Source organism: Rattus rattus, chromosome 15, assembly GCF_011064425.1.
Source record: "Rattus rattus isolate New Zealand chromosome 15, Rrattus_CSIRO_v1, whole genome shotgun sequence".
NCBI lineage: Eukaryota > Metazoa > Chordata > Mammalia > Rodentia > Muridae > Rattus > Rattus rattus.
The window spans coordinates 60,792,528-60,818,718 of record NC_046168.1 but is presented as its reverse complement, the minus strand read 5'-3'; the positions used below and the strand labels follow the sequence as shown (position 1 = coordinate 60,818,718).

General features: G+C 40.3%; 1 protein-coding gene across 1 annotated transcript; it reads right to left on the bottom strand.

Moving 5' to 3' along the window:
• Nucleotides 1-3,057: 3,057 nt before the first annotated feature.
• Nucleotides 3,058-25,727, bottom strand: C15H18orf54 (chromosome 15 C18orf54 homolog). The gene is made up of 8 exons (XM_032885685.1): nt 25,421-25,727; nt 23,377-23,696; nt 21,299-22,057; nt 20,867-21,017; nt 17,242-17,332; nt 12,371-12,502; nt 10,590-10,660; nt 3,058-4,664 (listed from the first exon to the last, which is right to left on the bottom strand). Exons 2-8 carry the CDS (start codon nt 23,657-23,659, stop codon nt 4,592-4,594), a joined length of 1,560 nt encoding a protein of 519 aa, XP_032741576.1. The 5' UTR covers nt 23,660-23,696; nt 25,421-25,727; the 3' UTR covers nt 3,058-4,591.
• Nucleotides 25,728-26,191: the final 464 nt, after the last annotated feature.

The window sequence follows — 26,191 nt, the reverse complement described above, 5'->3', positions numbered from 1 at the left end:
CATTTTTAATTCCTTCCACTGTTTGATTGTGTTTTCCTGGAATTCTTTCAGGGATTTTTGTGTCTCCTCTCTATGGGCTTCTACTTGTTTATTTATGTTTTCCTGGAATTCTTTCAGGCATTTTTGCGATTCCTCTCTGTAGGCTTCTACTTGTTCTCTAAGGTAGTTCATCATGTCTTTCTTGAAGTTCTCCAGCATCATGGTCATATATGATTTTGAATCTAGATCTTGCTTTTCTGGTGTGTTTGGATATTCCATGTTTGTTTTGATGGGAGAATTGGGCTCCGATGGTGCCATGTAGTCTTGGTTTCTGTTGCTTGGGTTCCTGCGCTTGCCTCTCGCCATCAAATTATCTCTAGTGTTACTTTGTTCTGCTATTTCTGACAGTGGCTAAACTGTCCTATAGGCCTGTGTGTCAGGAGTGCTGTAGACCTGTTTTCCTCTCTTTCAGTCAGTTATGGGGACAGAGTGTTCTGCTTTCGGGCCTGTAGTTTTTCCTTTCTACAGGTTTTCAGCTGTTCTTGTGGACCTGTGCCTTGAGTTCACCAGGCAGGTCACTTGCAGCAGATAAGTTAGTTTTACCTGTGGTCCCGAGGCTCAAGTTCGCTCGCGGGGTTCTGCGTGACGGGTCTCAGACGGTGGCAGCGACCGAGGAAGATCTGCGCCGCCTCTTCCGGGAGCCTCCGTGCACCAGGGTTCCAGATGGCCTCCGGTGTTTTCCTCTGGAATCAGTAATGTGTGCAGAGAGCAGTCTCTTCTGGTTTTAGGCGTGTCTGCCTCTCTGAAGGTTTAGCTCTCCCTCCCACGGATTTGGGTGCAGAGAACTGTTTATCCGGTCTGTTTCCTTCAGGTTCCGGTGTCTCAGGCAGGGCTCCTGCCGCTCCTGGGCCTTCCCCCACAGGAACCCAGAGGCCTTGTACAGTTTCCTCTTGGGTCAGGGATGTGGGCAGGGGTGGGCAGTGTTGGTGGTCTCTTCCGCTCTGCAGCCTCAGGAGTGCCCACCTGACCAGGCGGTAAGGTATCTCTCCCACGGGTTCTGGGAGCAGAGAGCTGCTGCGGGCCGGGATCCCTTGGGGTGGGACTTCCGTAAACACAGGACGTGCCTGGTCCTAGAGGGATTCTGCCTCTGTTGTCCCGATTCCACCAGGCAAGTCACTTGCAGCAGATAAGTTAGTCTTACCTGTGGTCCCAAGGCTCAAGTTTGCTCGCGGGTTTCTGCCCACGGGCTCTCCGCGGTGGCAGCAACCAGGAAGATCTGCCCAGATTTAGTTCTTTAGTTCTACATCTGTAAAATGGATTGAGTATCTGGTAAAATGCAAAATACCAAAAACTTTTAAATCTCAAGTTCAAATAATCAGGGTTCAAATAATCAGGAAGCTTATGGTTTCATCCAGGTGTAATACTTATAAAACTTCTGATCCTGTTTGAGAACAGAAGCAGAAATATTAGAAAGGAAGTAAGTTTCAAGTAGGTCTGATGCAGCTCATTTCAAGATGGCTTTGCATGGGTGGAGGTGGAGATGAATAGGACAACAGCAGATTTTTAAGGAAAAAAACACCATGATGCTTACATCATCGTGGCTCCTTATCACACAATTGTCCAAACTCAGAATTTATAACACCAAGAGTCAACCCTGTGCTCATCGGCACTTCTTCCACTAAACAGATTTAAAATATATGTACAGGATAAAATAAAAACATAAAATCAATCGATTTAGAGCAAATCCATTTATTCAAAATGCAGGAAAAATATGATTTTTCTTCAGAATATTTTACAGAGTAGTATTCTTATTCAAGTGTGTTTGACAGCATGAGTAACTGCCACATGTGTGCAGGTGTCCTCCCTCAGAGACCAAAACAAGGCACTGGATTCTCTGGCACTGGAATTATAGGCAGTTGTGAGCTGCCCAACCTGGGTGCTGGGAACCAAACTGAGGTTCTCTGGAAGAGCAGTGTGTGCTCTTAACTGTGGAGTCATTGCTCTAATACTTGAGAATTTTCATTTGTATGTATATAAGATACTAGTCTAACCAATTAAATACAAAATAACAAAATATTAAGTACAAGAAAATCCCAACTTATAAATTTTGGCAGGAAATAACCTAACTACAGAACCATATACCAGAGCAAATTCAAGGAGACGGTTCCTCAGTGGTGAGGAAACTATGGCGCTGAACGGGTAACTCGCCTTGAACATAAGACAGTGCTGTTCAGTACTGGTTCAGTTGTTCACGTGATCTCGGCATGAAATCGCGTGAGTGTGAGCGCATGCAGACAGAAGTGAGGGATAGCCTCCCGTGTCATGTCTCAGGGATGCTTGTCTACTTTATTTTTAGAGAAATATCTCTGACACGGACCTTACTCACTAGACGAGCTGGCCAGCAAGCCACAGGACTGACTCTCTTCTCCCTGCCTTTCTGAGGCTAGGATCAAGCCATGCTCTACTGCGCTTGTTTTTGTTTGTTTTAACCTGAGTTAAGCATGCGTAGCAAGCGCCGTATTCAGAGCACCATCTCTCCATGCCCTTTCCCTTTTTATTTTTTGCTTGAAAGACAAGGTCTCTCACTGGCAGTTCTAGCTGTCCTGGAACTCCCTCTGTAGACCAGGCTGGCCTCAAACTCAGAGAGTCTCCGGCCTCTGCCTCCTGTGTGCGGGAATTAAAGATGTGCACCACCTCACCACAACACTCCTTTGGTTAAAAATTTTTATACTAGAAAACCTGAAGCCTTTTCGTTTCTCCAATTTAAAAATCTTCCCAATAAACGTTAAAAGTAAGAGCAACAAACTGTTACAATTTTACATTTATCCATTTTCAATCTAATTTATCTACTTTAAATTCTCAATTCAGTAAGCTCCATATTGCCATTTTCTTTCAAAACTCTATGAAGAAAAAACTTTAAAATATTAATTATACATGCAGCTAAACTACTTCTTTGACGAACTTTATGAACATTTGCTTTTTAGTTCTCTCTCTCTCTCTCTCTCTCTCTCTCTCTCTCTCAGACACACACACACACACACACACACACACACACACACACACACACGTTGGGATTAATAACCTATTAAATCAATTTCTTTATTTAAGTAAATGCTGAATTACTCCATAAAGAAACAAGTGCTTCTTTGGTAATATGAAGTGCTTTAAAGTGCAGGTTGTACTTTGGTTTGGGTGAGCTGGTTATATTTAGTATTGGAGATAATGCTCTTGCAAAGAGAGTACTGACCAAAAGAATCTTAGTCACTGCAGCACCATGTTTTTCTGATGCTTTCTAGGAATAGTATGTATTGTGTGTGACAAATATATTGGCACTTATAACCTAGATCTCTCTTTACAAATTGCCTTTAGGCTATTTTACTAGGTAAAATGGCTCTCCCAGACATACCTGATGCTTATCCTGTTACAATCTTCCCTTTTAATACCAGGCAGGAGAACTTACCACACAACAGAGTGTCAGCAGCAGAGAGATCTTAATGTGAGTAAAGAGCTTCTCGCCTAGCCAGAGACTTGTGGTGGAACCTCAATGCCAGGGAACACAAAAGACAGGGCCTACTTGGTTGTATTTGATGTCAAAAGTGCCTTACTAGATGAAAAAAGTATTTAGCCATATATACTTAGAAATTCTATATAACAAATTTATTCATCAAAAAGTTGGGTAAAATGTTACTTTGCAGTATTTGACCATACACTATAATTTCATGAGGCTTTGAAATGCGTTCTTTATGCTTTATTACATAACTTTCATTCTCGATGAAAATGTTTTCTACTTAATATTAATATCTGCTTAGTAGAACCTGCAAAGCACAATTCTATTCAGTTCTATCTAGAGATAAATTTGGAAGACTAGAGTAAATAGATTTAAATTATAATTGTTTTTAGATTTTCTATACTCATTTTTTGTTTAGTTTTAGATTTGTCATAACGTCATAGTTTTTAATTGGTTGAGGTTAATCCAAATCTAAAATCTGAGAAACTTCATATCAAATATTAAATTCAAAATATACTCTGTAAAATGACTTGTCAAGTGTTAAGTGTTATCAAGATTATCTTACAAAGAATCAATTAATTGAATTAAGTAAATGAAAAGGTTACATGGTTTCATAATAAGAACACTCCATAAACAGTGAGTCACAACTATTTACAACAGGTCACCTTAAATAACCAATTTATGAAACTTCGGAAGTAACAGAATGTCCCCTATGATACAACAATGTAGGTATTCCTGAAAACATTCAGTACACGCACATTCAAATCTAAACTTCAGAAGATCTGGGGAGAAGCTAAAGACTTTACAATGAAGAATTACATGACAAATGATAAGAACGTCGATACAAACTAAATCCAGGTGAATGGCGAGAAGGGAGATGATCCACTTCTGAATGTTAAAGATCTTCTGGTATGAAGATCCAATGTATAATCATATACAATCAGGCCAACAAATATTCCCAACTTCATTCAGATCCTTAGAAATAAGTACACTAGTCAGAGAGTAGCACATGACTTATTTCACTCTGTCAGTGTAAGGAACAGCAAAGAGTACACAGCTCATTGTGTGGTGACTCTTTATTGTGGTGAAGGCTTATTTTCCTCTTCACATCTTTGGTGACTGTCTCCCACTGGTATCATCAACCAGGTCTCTCAGGCGAGATAAATGTTCTAAGGCCCTTCATTAAAAAAATTAAAAATACATTATAAAAAAATACTGAGAAGTGAACAGCCAATATATAAAGCAAGAGATGATGATAATATCATTTAAATATCAAAGTTACTGTAAGAAAGTTACTATAAGAAATTAAGCTACAAAAAGTATAAAACTTTGAGAACTCTTTTTTATAAACTGACGTCGGAAGTAAAATAAGTTGGTGTTTTGTAAACATTTGCTTTAAATATAATATTTGATTTTTAGTAATCTGCCAGAACCTAATAAAAAATAGTATCACAGGTATTATATTTAATAAGACATTTTTCATATACTTTTCCCAATAGCTCTGTAAAAAAAATTATTTTTATTGTCGTGCTATATGAATCATATAGAAACAAGGCATGTAATTCATTTAATATTTATAGTGAAGATAGTTTCAATTTTAAAAATATGGCTTAAAGTCAGTTAAAATCTCTCTTCTGGTCTCCATTTATGCCCCGGCTAAGGCTGTAGACAGCCTTCCATACCCAAATCCCGCCCCAAGAGAGCTGGTCTCCCATGCATACTGTCACTCCAAAGCTCACAGGTGAGACCACCACTTTTGCTCCAACAACTGTCCAAAGAGGGACCCACCAAGAGTCCAAAGAGGAACCACAGAGCAGCCAGAGACAGGATCCTTCTGGTTCCATCAGCACCCAGGAGCTACCCTGTGACACAACTCTCCATACCAAATCTTGCCTGGACAGAACTGCTCTCCCAGGAGTGTTGAGGCACCTAAGACCACAACCCTCTGCACTCCATTCCCCCACCCTCAACCCCGAAGAGAGCTGGTCTTCGAGGAGTGCTAACAAGCGCCAGAAACAGCAAGACCAACTAACACTGGAGATAACCAGGTGACCAGCAGCAAGCGCAAGGGAGAATCTAAGAAACAGAAGCCAAGGCGAATTAATTAGCATCATCAGAACCCAGTTCTTCCCTAGTGAACTAGACTGTTGGGGAGAGGGCAGCAATGGGGGAGGGTTGGGAGGGAACACCCATAAGGAAGGGGAGGGGGAGGGGATGTTTGCCCGAAACCGGAAAGGGAATAACATTCAAATGTATATAAGAAATACTCAAGTTAATAAAAAAAAAAAAAAAGAACCCAGTTCTTACACTACGGCAAATCCTGGATACCCAACACACTAGAAAAGCAAGATTTGGATTTAAAATCACATCTCACGATAATGAAAGAGGATTTTAAGAAGGACATAAATAACTCCCTTAAAGAAATACAGGACAGCACAGGTAAACAGGTAGAAGCCCTTAAAGAGGAAACACAAAAATCCCTTAAAGAATTACAGGAAAACACAACCAAACAGGTGAAGGAATTGAACAAAACCATCCAGGATCTAAAAATGGAAATAGAAACAATAAAGAAATCACAAAGGGAGACAACCCTGGAGATAGAAAACTTAGGAAAGAGATCAGGAGTCATAAATGCAAGCATCACCAACAGAATACAGAAGATAGAAGAGAGAATCTCAGGGGCAGAAGATACCATAGAAAACACTGACACAACAGTCAAAGAAAATGCAAAATGGAAAAAAGCTCCTAACCCAAAACATCCAGGAAGTCCAGGACACAATGAGAAGACGAAACTTAAGGATAATAGGTACAAAAGAGAGCGAAGACTCCCAACTTACCAGACCTTCAACCAAATTAGAGAAGAAAATATCCCTAACCTAAAGAAAGAGATGCCCATGAACATATAAGAAGCCTACAGAATTCCAAATAGATTGGCCCATCAAAGAAATTCCTCCCATCATATAATGAACAAAACACCAAATACATGAAACAAAGAAAGAATATTAGAAGCAGTAAGAAAAAGAAGACAAGTAACAAATAAAGGCAGACCTATCAGAATTACACCAGACCTCTCAACAGAGACTATGACAGCCAGAAGATCCTGGGTGGATGTCATACAGATGCTAACAAAAAAAAATGCCAGGCACAGCTACTACACCTAGCAAAACTCTCAGTTAAGGCAGATGAGAAACCAAGGTATTCCATGACAGAAACAAATTTCCACAATATCTCTCCACAAATCCAGCCCTACAAAGGGTAATAGATGGAAAACCCCAGCACAAGGAGGGAAACTACACCCTGAAAAAAGCAAAGAAGCAATCTTTCAACAAAGCCAAAATGAGAGGCCACACGGACATAACCACCTCTAAGGACAAACATAGCAGGAAGCAACAATCACTATTCCTTAACATCTCTTAGCATCAATGGACTCAATTCTCCAATAAAAAGACATAGACCAACAGACTGGATACATAAACAGGACCCAGGATTTTGCTGCATATAGAAAACACACCCCGGTGGCAAAGACAGAAACTATCTCGGAGTAAAGGTCTGGAAAAAAATTTCCAGGCAAATGGTCCCAAGAAACAAACTGGAGTAGCCATTCTAATATCAAAGAAAATTGACTTTCAACCAAAAGATAAGGAAGAACACTCCATACTCATCAAAGGAAAACTCAATTGTGAACATCTATGCTCCAAATGCAAGGGCACCCGCACACATAAAAGAAACTTTACTAAACTTCAAAGCACACATTGCACCCGACAGAGTAGTAGGAGACGTCAACACCCCACTCTCATCAATGGACACATCACGGACACAAAGAAAACAGAGATACAGTGAAACTAACACAAGTTATGAACCAAATGGATTTAACAGATATTTATAAACATTTCATCCTTAAACTAAAAATATACCATCTTCTCAGCACCTCATGGTACCATCTCCAAAACTGACCATAAAATTGACCACTGGTCATAAAATAGGCCTCAACAGATACAAGAAGATTGAAATGATCCCATGTATCCTATCAGATCACCATGGACTAAGGCTGGTCTTCAACAACAACAAAAATGACAGAGAGCCCGCGTACTCATGGAAGCTAAACAACGCTCTACTCAATGATAACTTGGTCAAGGAAGAAATAAAGAAATTAAAGACTTTTTAGGATTTAAGGAAAATGAAGGCACAACATACCCAAACTCATGGGACACAATGAAAGCAGGGCTAAGAGGAAAAACCACAGTTCTGAGTGGCTCCAAAATGAAACTGGAGAGAGCATACACTAGCAGCTTGACAGCACTCTTAAAAGCTCTAGAACAAAAGGAGGCAAATACACCTAAGAGGAGTAGACGACAGGAAGTAATCAAACTCAGGGCTGAAATTAACCAAGTAGAAACAAAAAGAACTACACTAAGAATCAACAAAACCAGGAGCTGGTTCTTTGAGAAAATCAACAAGACAGATAAACCCTTAGCCAAACTAACCAGAGGGCACAGGGACAGTATCCAAATTAACAAAATCATGAATGAAAAGGGAAACATAACAGAAACTGAGGAAATTAAAAAAAATTATCAGATCTTACTACAAAAGCCTATACTCAGCAAAACTGGAAAATCTGGATGAAATGGACAATTTTCTATACAGATACCAGGTATCAAAGTTAAATCAGGATCAGATAAACCATCTAAACAGTCCTATAATTCCTGAAGAAATAGAAGCAGTCGTTAAAAGTTTCCCAACAAAAAAAGCCCAGGACCACATGGGTGTAGTACAGAATTTTATCAGACCTTCAAAGACCTAATACCAATATTCTTCAAACTATTCCACAAAATAGAAACAGAAGGAACACTACCCAATTTGTTCCATGAAGTCACAATTACACTTATACCTAATCGACACAAAGACCCAACAAAGAAAGAGAACTTCAGGCCAATTTCCCTTATGAATATTGACGCAAAAATACTCAATAAAATTCTCGCAAACTGAATCCAAGAACACATCAAAACAACCATCCACCATGATCAAGTAGGCTTCATCCCAGGGATTCAGGGATGGATCAATATATGGAAATCCATCAACATAATCCACTATGTTAACAATCTCAAAGAAAAAAAAAAACACATGACCATCTCATTAGATGCTGAGAAAGCATTTGACAAAATTCAACACCCCTTCATGGTAAAAGTCTTGGAAAGATCAGGAAATCAAGGCCCATACCTAAACATAGTAAAAGCAATGTACAGCAAACCAGTAGCCAACATCAAATCAAATGGATGATATACAGAGGGTCAGGAATTTGAACAGAGGTGTGTAGCAATGGGGATGGGCAACTGGGGGGTAGCCACCAGCACGTCCCAAATGCTAGGAAAGCAAGAGGCTCCCAGAACCTATGTGGATGAGATTAGCTGAAATGCCCAACAAAGGGAAGGGAGAACATGTAGAGACCATATCCTGAGGTTAGGCAAGGCCCCCGGTTGGGGAACAGGGCCACCCGCTCATCTCCAAATTTTCAACCTAGAATGGCTCCTGTCTAAAGAAAATATGAGGACAAAGTGCGGAGCAGAGACTGAAGAAAAGGCCATGCAGAGACTGCCCCACCTGGGAATCTATCCCATATACAGACATCAAACCCAGACACTATTGAGGATGCCAAGAAGTGCTTGCTGACAGGAGCCTGATATGGATGTCTCCTGAGAGGCTCTACCAGAGTCTTACTGATACAGATGAGGATACTTGTAGCTGACCATTGGACTGAGCACAGCGATCCCTAAAGGAAGTGTTAGAGAAAGGACTGAAAGAGCTGAAGTGGTTTGTAACCCCATAGGAAGAACAACGATATCAAGCAACCAGATCCCCCAGAACTCCCAGGGACTAAACCACCAACCCAAGAGTACACATGGAGTGACCCATGGCTCCATCTGCATATGTAGCAGAGGATGGCATTGTCTGGCATCAATGGGAGAAGAGGCCCTTGGTCTTATGAATGCTCGATTCCCCAGTGTAGGGGAATGCCAGGTGGGTGAGGTAGGAGAGGGTGCAGGGGATAACTCCTACACTGTCCATTATAGCAAAACCTCCCGGCTCCACAGGCCCTGGGGGAACCATTCCTATTGCTCTTCTAACTGTGCGTGGTATTACGGCGACTCCTAATGACCCACCTCACAGTCCTCATCAGAGACCATTCTGTAGCAGACGGTGATTAACACAGAGACCCACATCTGGCTAACGTGAAGAAAATACGAGGCATCTATATCACACCCATTCCTCCCAAGGCGCAGAGACCACCTTACCTCATATCTTTATAACCAAATGCAAACATAAAGAACCATATTGCCTGACGATAGAAACAACTTGTAGTATTCACTACATTTTTATTTAGGACATTCTGACTAAGGAAGATAAATGTACCTTACTATAAAAGGCACACACACACACACACACACACACACACACACACACACACACACACACACACACACACACACAGCATTTGTGTAGAAGACCGGGAACAAGTTGTAGGAATGGTTTTGCCCTTCCACTACATAGGTTCCAAGAATTGAGATCAGATCACCAGGCTTGGCAGACGGTGCTCGTACCTACCAAACCATCTTGCCAGCCTCAGATACATTGAATAATGATGCATTTGTGACTAGATGGACTCATTTCATGGCTTATTATTGTTACAGGATATCCACATCTTACTAAATATCTCGAATTTCAGCTTTTATTCTGAAATACAGAGAGAATCAGACCCAGTCATATCCATTACAGCTTGTATGTATGTCCTAGCGCATCTTTTCAGCCGTTAGGACTATTTAAATAAATAAGTTGCACAGGTTTAAGAGCAAGCAATATTCTTAAAAAATAATGCACTCCATGAATAAGAAAGACACTCGATGTTGACCTCTAGCCTCTACATGCATAAAAGCACACATAAAAACTACATAAATACACATATCACATTTTAAAATAAAATATGTGCTACAAGAACCTTAAGTATGCCTACCACACATTTACTCTGGGAACTACTGAATTCCACCCTAACTTCTGTCAAAGGAATAACTAAAATGGATTCGTGTCCAAAATAGTAAACAATACTTACTTGTGAAGAGACCGAGTAATAGGAATCATGTTTTCCTTCATCTGCAGTTTAGAAAAATCATCCTCTGACACCTATTATTAAATCCAAAAGACACAAAAACAATTGAAATACTCGATACATTGTACCAAACTATTTTTTGAAGAGCAATTAATACTTTCACTGTTCCTTCATTCTAAAACTTCTTTGACTTACTGCTTACTGCTCCTAAAACATGCTTCTAAGCACATGCCCATTAAGGAACCACACTGCCTGGAAATTACACCTTAACAGGCAAGGCTACCTGTCAGTGATGTTTAAGAGAGCAAATGAAGGTTGGGTTACAGCTATGAGTGGAGTGTCGGAGCAAAACTGACACAGACTGTGAGATATAAGGCTGACTCACTCAGATGTAATGCTCTCTGACTATTGTAACGTTCTACTGAATGGCAGGAAAACTGATCAGGAAGGTGAGCCAAATCAAATAGTCAAGATCTCACTTACGTGGAATCTAAAAAGTCCCATTCCTAAAGCCCCGGGGCTGGAGTTACGGGCAGTTGTGAGCCATCCTACACGGTGCTGGGAACTATATTTAGGTCTTCTGTGAGAGCCTGCCTTCTTAACCACTGAGCTACTTCTGATGTCACTGGACCACAGAGTAAGATTAAAGGATCAAGTGATGACAAATGAACCGTGGGTAAGAATATGATATCACACCCAGAAGGGGGCAAGTTCAAGATAGCTACTGTGTAACTATGGTACTTATAGATTTTTAAATGTTCTCACTACAAAAAAATACCTATATAAGGTAGATATACATTAATAAGCTTAACTTAACAATTCAATAATCTATACTTATATATTACATCAAAATATCCAAATTTTGTTTTTCACTTGTTTTAAGTGCCAGTTAGAATTCACAAGTACATATAAGAGAATTTAAATTCTATAGTTCTGTACTTTGAAAATTCATCTGCTACATGAAGCAAAAACACATTTTTCAAAATTTCTAAAAATACTCAATTTTTAAAAAATGTTTTATACTCAGAAATGCCAATAAACACATAATAAAAATAGATTTGCTATTCTGATACAAAGGTGGAGAAGCCTAACATTAAGAACATCGTCTGGGTTTCACAAAAGCGCTAGGAAGCGTCTGTGTTGTGAGAGGCCACACAAGAGTAATTCTGTAGGACGTGCAGAGAGGGCACTGCTGCCGTTTCTAAAACATGGCAGCAGCATCTCTAAATAAGATGTTGCACAGAAGCATGAAATAAACAGAAACAACAGCTCGGAAGCAGAACAGTGAAATCAAGCTTTAGAAATGTAAATCTACTAGTACTAGATGGGAGTGAAACCATTTCTCGTGTACTGTGTTGACATGATCATCTACAGACAACTACACGTATGTCTAAAACGATTCTGATCAAGTCTGATCTAACCGTGAATACAGAATGATCCCACAGCTCAAGTGCTGATCCCCCACGGGTGAACTATTCGGAAGGCTACAGCGTGGAGGCCGTGCTCACAGAGCCTGCTGCTGACGCTCACACTGGTATCCAGCCCTTACCTCTCTCACTCTCAGGAGGTTCATGGGATGCACAGCCTCCCCATTCTACTCCCAGACACCACTGCTCCTGCGGCCTTCGTGTTCTGCCTCACTGTGAGTGCAGAATTCAGAGGAACCAAAGACTATGGACTGAAATCTAAGAAACTACAAGCCAAGATAAACCATGTTTCTGTCATGTATCCTGCCACTAGCATGAAGAAATAACACGACTCTCAGTTCCTAAGGTTGTGCTTACTTGTTTAATCTTTTCTTCTGGCTCTGTACTCTTACTCTGATTAAAACTTTCTTGTACTGCTTGAAGGTTAAACAACATCTGTTTCAAGGCCTCCACAGGACCATGATGTTTGCCTCCAGATAAAGTCGAGCTCTAAAGTTAAATGAAATAAGAAAATCAACCATTAGATATAAAAGGAAAATAGTACATTGTATAATATTCCTCAACATAGAATGAATGTAAAAAGCAAGACAATGCATTAAAATTGGTGTCTTAAAAATCAAATCGTCTGTCTGTGGTCTTACATAGCCTGGACCCTGCAAGCTGCAATACTAACCTGACAGAAAAGATTCATCTATGGTGTCGCAGTAGCATGGCTGCTACCGACTAGTGCTTTCTGACTGACCTTGAGGGATGCTCCATAGACGGGGCCTTCACGATATCTGACCAACAGCTGACAGCTAGAGGAGGCCACAGGTCAAGACATAGCTTTACTACTGTTACTCCGCTAAGAGCGGAACTGTGCAACTGCTTTCCAAACACATGGTTATAACCATAGACCTAAGCCACTCTCAGGGAAGCTTCGTCTTGTAGTGAGCATTGACAGAGTCCTAATTCTTGGGTCTTTAAAATGAATATTACGCATTTACATAATACCTTTAAATCCACAGCTTTTGAAATGTTCTTTTCCAATATCTAAAGAAAGTTATCAACTAAGTGAGAACTAGATTTCAAGATTTCAATTATGTTTTCACTGGTTGAGAAAAGAGAAGAAAGCCTTAGTCACTAGCTTGTGAAAATGTCAAATTGTTCAGTCACTGTGGAAATGAAATGATTATCCCTCACAAACTGAAAACGCAAGACTGATAACCCGGCTACATGACTGTTGGTTACGTATCCAAAGAAGTGCGTCAGCACGCCACAGAAGTATCCGCTCACTCAAGCTTACTGCCGCACTATTCACACAGCCAGGAAACAGAGCCAACCTTGATGCCCAGCTATGGCTGAATACAGAAAGAAGATGTGGAATATAAATACAACGAAGTCTTATGCAGACATAAGGAAAAATGAATAAAACCATTACATTTTGCCAAGAAAATGGTGAAACCAGAAATCATGTTAAATAAGCTAATCTAGAAATACTCTCCTCTGATACAGATATTAAATTTAAAACTATGTTTTAAGTCAAATGTGTGCTTGTCTGTATGTTTTCACACAGAGATGTTGTTTTTTTACCTCTTTAGCGCCTTCCACTTAAAGACCTAACCACCGCCATACTCCCTTTGCATGATGAAAAACACCTCAGTGCTTACCTATACCGCAGGGTGACGGTTTGCAGACAGTCTTACAGGATTTTAATTTATTTGCCTATGTGGGAATTTATACCCCATGCTGGCCTGGAACTTCCACCTTCTGAGCTCCACTGCTCATGACGTTTCTTATGAACTTCCCCAGTGGCTACTTTATAGTTACAAAAACCAAGACACTTCTTTAGTCAGGAGGTGTGGAGAAGAAGGGGAAATCAGTGCTCGCACGGTAATACACTTTAGCTTAGGAAGATGAAAAGGCTCTAGAGACAGTTGTTGGTGATCTTTAAAATAATATCACGCTACTAAAATGTCACCGAAGCATATACTTAAAATGAATTAACATGGCAGATTTATGGCATGTATACTTTACGACAATAAAATAAAACCTCAGAGGAAAAAAGCAGCAGTGTAAGGATCCAGTTAGGCTTAAAATCAGAACCTATTCAATATTCTGAGACTTACTACTGAAATTTAATAGTGTTTGGGGAAATATTTTGTTCCTGATTCAGTAATGTTTCATATATAAACACACACACACACACAAAACTATAAACTTCTAAGTAACAGACTGACAGCTGACTCCACGTGAGCTGGTTATGGAGAAGTATCAGGGCTAGAAATAGACCCTATTCCAAAGAGACGAGCAAAGACTGGCATGTGGAGCGGAGCAGTGCAGAAACAGAGGGTAACTCGGTGTTGAAAGAAGTAAGCAGAACCACACAGCCCTCTGGCAGGAGTAGGGAAACAAACCTTCATCAAAGATACGACAGTTCCTCTCAGTGAGACACAGAACAGTCCTACCCACAGGACAACATTGGCTCTCACGAACTTCAGAAATGGTTGAAAGTGTGTTAACAACAGAGAGCACTCCTCCTGCACTGGCATCTTGACAGAGCACTGCCCTAGTCTTACTTTCCCACTGCTGTGATAAGACACCACAGCCAAGGCAACTTATAAGAGAAACTGTTTATTTGGGCTTACAGTGTCAGAGGGCGAGAGCTCCCAGAAGCTACAAGTAGGAGGCAGAGAGCAAACGCAGTCAGTCTCTGGAAATCTCAAAGCTCAACCCCCAGGAGTGGAGATGATACACCTCCTCCAAAAGGCCACATCTCCTTATCCTTCCCAAACAGTTCCGCCAACTGAGGACCAAGTGGTCAAACACATGAGAATACGGGGTCATTCTCATTCAAGCTCCCAGAGCACCTTCTGCTTAACTAAGATAACCTGGGAGCCCGAGAACAGGAAACCATCACAAGTAAGGGAGCCTAAATTCAACCACTGCTGAAATAGACACCAGAGTTTTAGGGAGAACAAGAGGTCCAATCTACTCATAAGCCAAAAACAAGAAAACAAAAAACACAAAAACAAAAACAAAATCAGACATCAGCTGGTTTAACCCAGGTAGTAAATGGTGCAGGGAGGAGGGAGGAGACCTGCCCTTAGTTCATCAACTGAGAAAAACCTTGGAGTCTGACAGTCCAGAGTCTGAGGTCAGCGACTGAAAAAAAAACCTCAGAAGTGATGAAATTTACTGCTACACAGGCCAAGGACTTTGAAGCTCCAGCAAACTATTTAATATCCATAATCATATCTCCCCAACAGAATGACTAATGTTTAAGTCATCAGTTTATACAAATAACTACTCTCTGTTCTCCAATACTATCTGATAAGTGCCTGCCAGCTAGAATGTCTACCACTTGGAGAAAGGAGGAGTGAGAGTAGCTAGAGAGAGAGCAACTCAGTACCAGCAGCAGAGGCCCCTGCTGCACACAGCACAGGGACGATAATACAGACAAGTCTAGTAGACAACCCACCCTTGTCCAACACAAGGTCAACACCAGCACCAACCATAGGAGACGCCAGGAGTTCTCAAGCCCAACTGACCCTCGACCCCATGAAACAGCCTCCAATATCTGACAGCCCAGAAAGCAACTGTCATGTCCAATTTTAACGTCTTTTCTTTTTTCCTTTCTTTTATTCCATGCTTCTCTCTCTTTACTGTTCTTTAGCTCCCAGTTTTAGTTTATATCTCTACTTTTTTACTCTCCTTAATATACTTATCTAGTTTTGTGTATTTTTCAGTATAAGACAACTTTTCTTTTTTCTTTGTTTTGCCTCATGTTTCCCCTTTCCTTATATTATATTTAGTACTGTTTTGACTTTGTCTTATTTAAGAAAAGCCTTTAATATTTTTGTTGTTACTTTATCTAATTTTACTTATGAATTTTTCATTATTGGGAAATCATTTTCATTTTTTCTTCCACTTTATTATTTGTTTGTTAGTTTCTGGGTCTTTTCTGTTTCCTTCTAAAACCTTCTCCCCTAGTCTGCCCCTTACCTTTCCTGCTCTAGTTTACCTGCTTCGCCCCCCTCACGCATTTGCTGCCCTACACCTATCTCACCATTCTGTGAGGAATGTTCCGCCTGCTAGCATGTTCCCCCTCCTGTGGTTACCGGCCATACTGATAGGCTTTAGTCACTCTAACTGTATCTCTCTATCTCGGACAGCTTAATATGGCTGATGTTACAGTGTGTCCTCTCTTCTCACTGTTACTGCTGAAGGATAGAGGTTTCCTTGAAATTGAAACATTTCACCAGAAGGGAGAGTTAGACTCACAAGACTCACATGTAAAAAGAAAGGTCACACATGCAGAAAGACAGGACTTGAAGCAACACGTCCAAGATAAATGAGATTGTATGGGCATCTCTACGGCAAAGGAAAGAGATACTGTGCGGAGAGACGGAGTATGGATAGGGGAGTACTATCTAGGACCTATGCCAAACCTCAAAAAGTCTACTCAGATTTGTTCCTCTACCAATGTTCCTCTACTAACGCCATCACCTAGCTGCCTGGCTAAAATACCTTGGATTCCAAGACATCTCAAATGGGACAACTGCTGATCACCTCCAAGGTACGTACCCTACCCAATTCACTGCTCTACTATTCTGGAGGCTGCAGCAGTCTCCCCAGCGAGGTCACTGCTCCTTCTCTTGGTCTTCTAACATGCTCTTCACAGGGCATTTGCTGCTTCTCAGATCTCCTGGCCATGTTGCCACCTTCTTACCCTTCTGTCAGAGCTAATCTGACTCACTCTGACAATCCTGGAACGTGTCAGGTGTACTTGTACTTTTAGCTCAAATCATGTATCATTTCTTCAATGCATGCATATAACTTGATTTATAAGACACAGAAACTGACTTTGTAAAATAAGCTAAAAATTTACATTATTGTAATATGTATTAGTACTGGAGAAATTCAAGCCTCAGTGATCAACTAGCCTACAAAGCAAGATCATTTCCCCACAATGGTCTCCTTTGTTTTCCAGAAAAAAGCTGTAATGACAGTCCAAGCTACATGTACAATGCGACTCCAGCGTCTTATACTTTACAGTACTAAAAGTCCTCAAAATACTAACTTCTTATACTTTAAAATACTAAATATCCTGAAAATAGTTGTAGGTTTTGGATATGTTGGGGAAAATGAATCCAGGAACTGTTTGCTGTTTTAGAATATTGAGTAAGAGAAATCAGTATGCACAATTTAACTACAGACTTTCTAATATAATCATTAGGTTTACTCACCTGATTACAATCATTTAAAAAGTCCTCAAGACACTGTGTCCTGGAATTTTGTTGAGGACTGTCATCAGCTTTAACAGGGACAGGAGATTTGCTACACGGGATTTAAAGGATACAAACGGTAATTTTAAAAGTAGGCATGATAGAATTCAAAAGTTTTCCCTTAAAAACTAGCGAGGCTACAGGGATAGCGTAGGCAAGAGTCCTTGCTGCTATTGTATGGGACCCCATGCTTCTCCAGCATCCACATCTTATACAACCCACGTACATACAACCCATGTGAGTGCATGCGTACACACACACACACACACACACACACACACACACACACACACACACAGGTGCACACTTAAAAGTAATTTTTTAGTAGTGACCAAAAAATAAATGTCATGGGTATGACTCATATTAAAGCTGGGTATTAAGTCCTCCACCTTGTCCCTAACCTGATACCAGAATTCAGCCCTTCTGTGTCCCTTTATTTGTCCTTTCCGACTTTAAAGACAATACATATAAAGTAAACTATTCCTCAACTGAACTGCCCAACTATAGAATAACTTCAAAAGCTCATTCGCTTGTCACAATACCTCTTCCCAAGTAAATACAGTGAAAGCTGGGAGGGTAGCTCAGTGGTAGAGTCCCAGCCAAGCACGCAGGGGACCCTGGGTTCATCCCTCCGTGCCATGCATAACATACCAAATTCTTTACTAGTGATAACAGAAAGCTTCAAACTCTGAAGAGACCTACTTAAGTGGTAGTTTCATTCTCCCAGGAGACAACGGGACAAACCCACCTCAGAACTATTATTAATGTGGGAAAACTGAGGAAAGATTTTTTTTTTTTTTTTTTGAGCTGGGGATAGAACCCAGGACCTTGCGCTTGCTAGGCAAGCGCTCTATCACTGAGCTAAATCCCCAAGCCTTAAGATTTAATTTTTAAAATCTAAACTCCAAACTGAAAATTCTGATCCCAGTCCCAATCCTGTCTAATCCAGTCTAATCCTGAGTATCTGCACCCATTGTCCTTATCTCGGAGGTGTTGTTAAATAATTCTCTATGCACCTTACATATTTAGTCATTCAATAATCACTTCTTCCTTGATATTCTGAGTACTAAGGATTACTCATGGCGAAAATAAGAACTTTCCAAATTAAACTGTATTTATCACAAAAATAAACGAAATTATCCTAGCTCTTTACATATCATTATATATTTATAACTTAAACACAGTATCTAGTAACCTTTATAGAACGCTTTAAACGCTGCATGCTAATTAATTATTTCAAGAAGCAGTTCTTAGTTGACATATTTTATTTACACCTTGACATGAGCTTTTTCTTAGTCTGGGTAGTCTTTTCCCTCACAACTCAACAAGATGGTTTTACATATCCACACTGAAGACACAGGCAAACATGCTCATTACACTATCCTACTTTTACTTTTAACATTTCACAACAAAATTTGTTTAAAGAAAGTTTGGTTGATTTTTATTAAGTTCTACATTTTAGTGTGTTTTATATGTGTATGTGTGTATGTTGTTTTATGTGTATATATAGGTATGTGGCATGTGTGTAAGTGTGTATGGTATATATGTGTGTGGTGTGTGTAGTATGTGTGTATGTGGTATATATGTATATATATGTGTGTGGTGTGTGTGTAGTATGTGTGTATGTGGTATATATGTATGTAGTGTGTGCTGTGTGTGTGTGTGTATGGTATGCGTGTATGTGTGGGGGCATGTATGTGGTATGTGTGTATGTGTAGCATGTGTATGTGTGTGGTGTGTATATGTGTGTGTGGTATGTGTGTATGTGGGGGGGTGAGCATGTGTGTTGTGTGTGTATGTGTGTGGGGGGGGCATATGTGTATGTATATGCATGTGGTGTGTGTGTGTGTGGCATATGTGTATGTATATGCATGTGGTGTGTGTGTACACGTCGGGACCATGGTCAGTGTCCCATGTCTTATTACCCATCTTAATTTCTGAAGGTCTTTCACTGAATTTTAGCTTTCTAACTTAGCAAAACTAGTTTGCCAAAAGATCCAGAGGTCCTCTTGTCTCTCCTTCCCTCCCTCCGTCCCTCCCCAGGCACTGGGATTACAGGTTCACACCACCATAGCCAGCTCCTAACTTGGGTGCTACAGATCCAAACTCTACTCTGTGTGCAAGCACCTTACGCACGGAGGCGGCTGCCCAGCATGTAGTCGCCCTTTACAGCACTAACTCTACACTTCCTGTTTACGATGTCTGATCCTGGAACGCTTTGCCAGTTTCCACCTAAGACCTGTTTACTCTTCTCAGCAGTCCATCTTTTCTTTTTTCCTACAAGCACAGTACTTGTGAGTTGACACTCCAAAACTGAAGTGCTGGGTGCGAGTTACTGGGTCAAACCATTAATATTACTCATATAAAATGCAAGTAGTACAGTCTAATTGCAAACGCCTACAGTAAATGCGTTTCTAAGCCCACTCCTCCTCAGCTCCGCTCTGACTTTACTCCTCATTTGGTCACGACTATAAAATAAGCATTGTAGCTATTCTTTTACTCACGCAATGACTGATTAGGAAACAAAAAAATAAAGGGCATTAAATAAGTGAGCTAGCTACAAATCTTTTAAAAAACATATGGGTGTAGCATGAGAAATAAAACAAAAAAGACAAGTCTTATGAGCAATCACCGACACCACAGGATTCATAGACAGCTCACCCCAGTCGGAAGCTAGCCTCAGTACTAGCCTCAGTACTAGCCTCAGTACTTCCATTTTCAAATTGAATCCTCTCAACAACTCTATGGAACTGTTATTTCTCTATCTTTAAAATTAGAGAACTTACACTACTATCAAAGCAAGAAAGTAAGAAATGAAGATGACAGTCAGCGTTGGCATCAAAGTACCCAACTGAGAAACAAGCCAAAGGAATCCAGGTACTTCCCGGGCTGACGGAGGAGGACTAAGAGTTGAAGGCCAGCCTAGGCTACAGAGTATGACACTGTCTCAAGAAAGAAAACAGGATACAGAATTATAAAATATAATCAATTATTAGAGCCTGAGACATAAATATTACTTACCAAAATTGCATTTCTGATAAGTGCAAATATGAAAATACTCTTTTTATGTAAGTTCCAGTGAGTAAAATACTCATCTTAGGTGTGTAGGCACTTTTTAAATTATTCCAAGAAACACTGCCATAGGAAGGCTGAGTGTACAAATGAAAAGAGCCCTAGGAACTGCAACAGACCATGTCTCAAAAGGTACTGCCATCTCAGGAAAGCAGTAACCAAAAGAGAAAATCAAAATGTAACAAGACATGAGTAACAGAGGCTGGGAAGAGAACATTTAACAGGAAAGTCAATAGCACTACTCCATTTGCAAAATAAATGTTTACGCAGGTTCCATTTTACATGTATGCATAGTTTCACATATATTCATTATAGATAGTTTAACGCCATGCAGCATTTATTTTATGGAAGTACATGAAACATTGTATTATCTCACAGTAACACTTGAAAAATGCATCTTAAGCCATACGAAAGCTAAATCATGCCACCATTAATCATTAAGTTATGTGCAAAGCACATCTGATGTTGACGTAATACTTGTCATTTGGTACACTAAACAATGTCACTTACTTACAAAGTAACAGGGACATTTTCCCAGGTTCGCTCTGCTTCAAGTTTATCTAAGGAGCAAGGACTGTCGTCCTTTTCCACAGGCTTCGCTAAGTCTTCAGTAGACTGTTTGAGATTCTTCTTAGCCTTTAGGATGAGCAATTCAATTTTGTCACCTAATTTTAAAAACACTCTTTAAGAAAAAAAAAATAGAAATCTCAAAATATCTCACAGTCAACAGGAAGTAAAACATTGGGAATGTATACATCTATAACAACAAATTAGGATAAAGTGTGATAATTTAAGCAAGGAAAACAGATATAAAGACTTTAATAGCTTTAGAATACTAAAGATCATATATACTCTAAAAGTGTTAGTACATCATAAAACTTCTACAGAGTATATTACATTTTAACACATCCTGTTTTAAAATAAAAAACTAAAAACAAAATATTACCACAGAATGGCTTTTGGGACTGTCCGGGGAGCAGTGGATTGTCACACTGACATTTAAATTCATTAACTAATCCTTTATACTCACTAAAGGAATCTGTAACGTTTGAAGGCTCAAAAGAGTACTCAAGACAATCTACTTTATTTAAAGGCTGAGTTGTTCTTTGTGTTTGGTAACTATGTATAGGGTGACATGCATCTTCATGAAATAATTTATACACCCTTGGAGTATTTGCATCAGGTAGCAAGTCTTGATTATGGAGCCAAATTGGATACTTAAAATCAGGTACACTAGTTACCCCTGAGACATTCAGGTCAGATTTCTGGCTAGTGAGCCATCTTGGATAATTCTTTTCAAGACTGTGCTCTGAACGGTCCTTGAGAGATGATTCTTTAGGGAAAGATAAAGATGATTCCGAAACACATTTACTTTTTCTATGAATAGGTTTTGGGGTTCTGGGCCTACCACACTTCTTTCCATTTATATTTGTATATACATAAGGAGGAAGTGTATTATCCTTGATCTTAGGAGCATAAAAACTCGGACTATCTTTAATGTCCAGTGAATCCTGTCTTCCAATGTATTTCTTGCTTTTCTTCTTTTGTCGGTGATCAGATGTAACATGAGTGAAGGAAAAGCATCCATCTGCTGGAAGTCTTAACAAATCATCGGTTGTTAGGCTAATGGAGTCCATGTCATTAATAGTCTCTCTTCTATAGTATAAGGGGTTAAAGTGCCGTTTGTCATCAAGATTTGCCAATGCTGAAAAACAAAGACAGTTCTGTCTATTTTTATCATATATAATAGTCAGCAGAAACGCGAATTACATTTAGGAATTGGTTTGGGGCTTCCCCTTTACCATTAGTTTTGAATAGAAATCTTAAACGTATAAACTGGTAAATATAGCACATGCTTTTTCATACCTCTTCAGTATTTAGTTTCTATACGTCACATCAGTCCGCTAAATCTGTGGCTTCTCTTACTGTTTCTTCAACTTTCTCCACCCAGACTCACCTTTATCCTTAGCAGTCACAGTCAGCAACAGAGAAAACTATTAAAGTAGGTGGGAAGACAATCTGCTTTCTCTGCTCCCAACCCTGCCATGGCACCGCCACAGAGAATGCTATCTGGTTCTCTCTGCGAGTAAACAAATCATCCACACTCTTCCCACGCTACCACTCTTTAGTGTTCAGTCGAGTCTATAAATTCATTTTCCAGACTTGTCTTCGTGAGGCTTTATGAAGGACAAACTTTTAGTATATCATAATTATTATTCCACAGAATACAGATGGTAAAAATAATATTCCTATTTCACCAGCTGAAATTGAGCAAATATAAACTCAGAAAGATCGGGATTATTTAATAGCTTCTTTTTTTTTTTTTTTAATAAAACTTTTTAAAGCTTTATTTATTTATTTATGCAGGTATGCTGTAGCTGTTTTCAAACACACCAGAAGAGGGCATCAGATCTCATTACAGATGGCTGTGAGCCACCATGTGGTTGCTGGGAACTGAACTCAGGACCTCCAGAAGAGCCGTCAGTGCTCCTAACCTCTGAGCCATCTCTCCAGCCCTATTTAATAGCTTTTTTTTTTTTAATTTTATTTATTTTATGTATATGAGTACACTGTAGCTGTCTTCAGACACACCAGCAGAGGGTATCAGATCTCAATACAGATGGTTGTGAGCCACCATGTGGTTGCTGGGATTTGAACTCAGGACCTCTGGAAGAGCAGTCAGTGCTCTTAACCACTGAGCCATCTCTCCAGCCCTATTTAATAGCTTCTTAAGACAAAAGTATCAGTGCTCTTTCTATCATACCACAGAAAAATGGCTTTAGGATCAGCCACTTTCTACTGTTAATTATATTTACCTGTGTCCTCTCTGAGGACAAAAGATCTTAGCAAAAAACTCCTGGGATCATGACAAGTAGACAATACATTTTACAAAATATCAAGACTTCAGCAATATAAGGGTTTTTTCAAAATAACAAAAGGTCCGACTTTCTAAGGCACCTCTCTCAAGTATGTTAAATCACTGGACATAAAAGAGTTCAAGCAAGCATAAAGAATAAAGCCTACCATTGTTTGGTGTAAGCACACAGCTGGAAAATTGCGGCCGGTTACCAACCTCACCAACAATGTTCACTTTGTCAGTGTTTGCACCAGGATGTCCTCTGCTTAAGTCGAAATCATCAATGTAGGCCTGCAGCGCCTCAGAAGCAGAGCTGTACAGTTGGTCCTTGTACTGAAACGAGCTGTCGGAACTGCAGGAACTACTACCACTCAGGCTGCAGCTTGCCAGGAGAGAAGATATTGAAGATTTCCGAGAACAAACTCTGTGCTTTGTGTTTAATTTCGCCATTGCTTTCCCAAGATGAGTTATTCATTTCCATTAAATACTACAATACAGAAACAAATGTGACAGTGGCCATGAATTATGATGATAGGCAATATAAATTATTAAATATGTAAATGAAGTTTTTCAGGATTAAAATTAATTATTGATAATGGATAATCCTAAGTAAGCACTGAAAGTTTCCTATTATCTTTACTGTTAGTCATTCATGAATGACTTAGGAAAAAAATTTGAGCACCTACTATGTGCTTGGAAATATACAGATAAAAATTATCTGCCAATATAAAAGGAATACCAAGGAAAATGTACTTGTTTTAGAGTCCTAAAAGCTACTGTGGACAGTCCTTCATTATGGTGATCTACTTTATGACATCACAGCACCTAACGTTTCCAATAGGTACACACTATTTTTAAGTCTTCTAAGCCTACTGACATGCATTACAGATAGCTGACAATCAATTTTTAAGCCATTAAATAAAGCATTAGAAATAAGCATCAATATGAAACTTTAGCCAAAAATAACTTTAGAAGGCAAAATAATATATACAAAAAATTAAACTAAAATTTTTATTTCCCAGCAGGCTAGCTATATAAGCCTTTTTTTAAAAATGTCGAGAATCTCCTCTTCACTTTTCATATGCTCGGTGCATTTTAATTTTTATAATCGTATGTGTACAAGTATTGAGCCTACACTTATGTCTGCGTACTACATGTATGCCTGTTGCCTAGGGAGGTCAGAAAAGGGCTGCATATCCCATGGAACTGCTGCTACAGACAGTTGTGAGTCAACATGTGGGTGCCAGGAATTGAACCTGTGACCTCTGGGAAAGCAGCCACTCTTAACCACTGCCTTTCTCCAGGTCCTGTAGTTTCAATTCTTAAAAATTTTCACCTTCTTAAGAAAGCTCAACTGGTTTGGAAATTCATTCGATGTGATCAGCTTTATGTTTTTCTAGTAAAATTGGGAGAGTTGGTGGCACAGTAGTAATATCTACTTTTGTAAACAATGAGATAGACATGTATCAATTCAGGACATAATAGTCATCAGAATTGAAGGATTCTCTGTACTAAAAAACTTCACACACAGGTAGTGATACATGCTACAATGTTGCAATGTCAATAGTTCGATTCTGGCTGTAACTTTGTATATTCTTTGTTTGATATGGTAATAGCAATGTCAAATTTGACTTTAAAATATAACAAATGTTCTAATTAAGGAGACAGTGCCGTAATAGCTCCTGCCTATCTTCCTAGCATTCTGGGGCTGAGGGAGAAGGTAGCATTTGGGGAGTGGCAGCAGAATGTAAGACAAAGCTCTTCTCCGTTCCTGAGGGCTCTGCTGTAACTGGACAAAGTTAATTTTATGCTTTATCCTTCTTACGAATCTTTAAACTGGCTCAACTAAACCCACTTGGATAACGTTTTATGTCACAAATCAGGATGCCAATTTTACTTCACCAACAACAACAAGCAACATCGTCAAAGGGAGAGCTGTTGGTTGGATTTAATTCTTACCAAGTGGGTGAGAGTTATCTCCACTTTCATGACCAAAAAGAAAACCCGCAATTCTTTTGGCAAGTTTTAAGTCCATACAGAAGTAGAAGAGTTTAAGAAACCCCTGTACACCTACACCCCTGCTTCCAACAATTACCCCTGCTTCCAACAATTATCAACATTTTTAAAGCTGTTTATGACCCCCTCCCTCCCATTTCGGTCACAGGACGGTTCCCAATTACATACATTTTAAGTAAATACCATATAGCTTACCATGCCCTTCGCAAGCTCCGGCTTCGATCTCCCGAATTACAACCATCCTGTTGAATGGTAAAAGTTAGGGCAAGAAACTTCAACCAACTCGATACAAAACACAGTCGACTGTGTCAAGGGTGCCAGGGAGACGAACGCTCAGGAAGTGGAGCACAACTCTTGGAAACCGCTGCTCTGGTTTATCCTGCAAAGGGGCGCGTCGACGGGTCCCGAACACTGATCTTGGCAGGCTCTGGGCTGCAAAGAGTTGGGCCATCCGTGTGTGCTGGGTGTGGCTTTCCTGCTGGCTCCGGGGTGGCAGCGTCCCTGTGCGTGGGGACACAGACATGGCCTTGGGTTAAGACCTTCATCCCGCAGCAGCCGGGGCCCGCAGTGGATGCTGAGTGACAACGGCCCCCGCACGCACGGGGTCCCTCGGGTCACCGCACCCCGGGACGTCCCTACTCTTTTTCCATCCAGTGCCCTCCTTGGGAAGATCTTCCCCCCTCCGTCCCGCCGCCCAGCACCAGGGTCTCCCTCCTGCTGCGGAAGGACGCGGTGCTCCCCGCAGATGGCTCACCGGGACACTTTTTTAAAACGCACAGTTCCAGACTCTCGGCGGGAAGCCCACGCCCTTCCCAAACGGGACCACACGACAAAGCATCCCGGAGCGCGACACCGCCCTCCTCGGGACCGCTATTTCCTCCGCCCCCGCGGGCGGGCGAGACGCCCGCGCTCGCTTTCAAACCGACCCAACATGGCGCCGGGCCGCACGGCGCATGTGTAGTACCA

What these genes read in the sequence shown, in the direction of transcription:
- C15H18orf54 (XM_032885685.1), bottom strand. Translation starts at nt 23,659, where the DNA reads ATGGCGAAATTAAACACAAAGCACAGAGTTTGTTCTCGGAAATCTTCA. An exon ending in GTCCCAAAAGCCATTCTGTG is followed by an intron (nt 21,018 to 21,298) that starts GTAATATTTTGT and finishes TTTTAAAATTAG; the next exon opens with GTGACAAAATTGAATTGCTC. An exon ending in CAGAAGAAAAGATTAAACAA is followed by an intron (nt 10,661 to 12,370) that starts GTAAGCACAACC and finishes ATTTAATAATAG; the next exon opens with GTGTCAGAGGATGATTTTTC.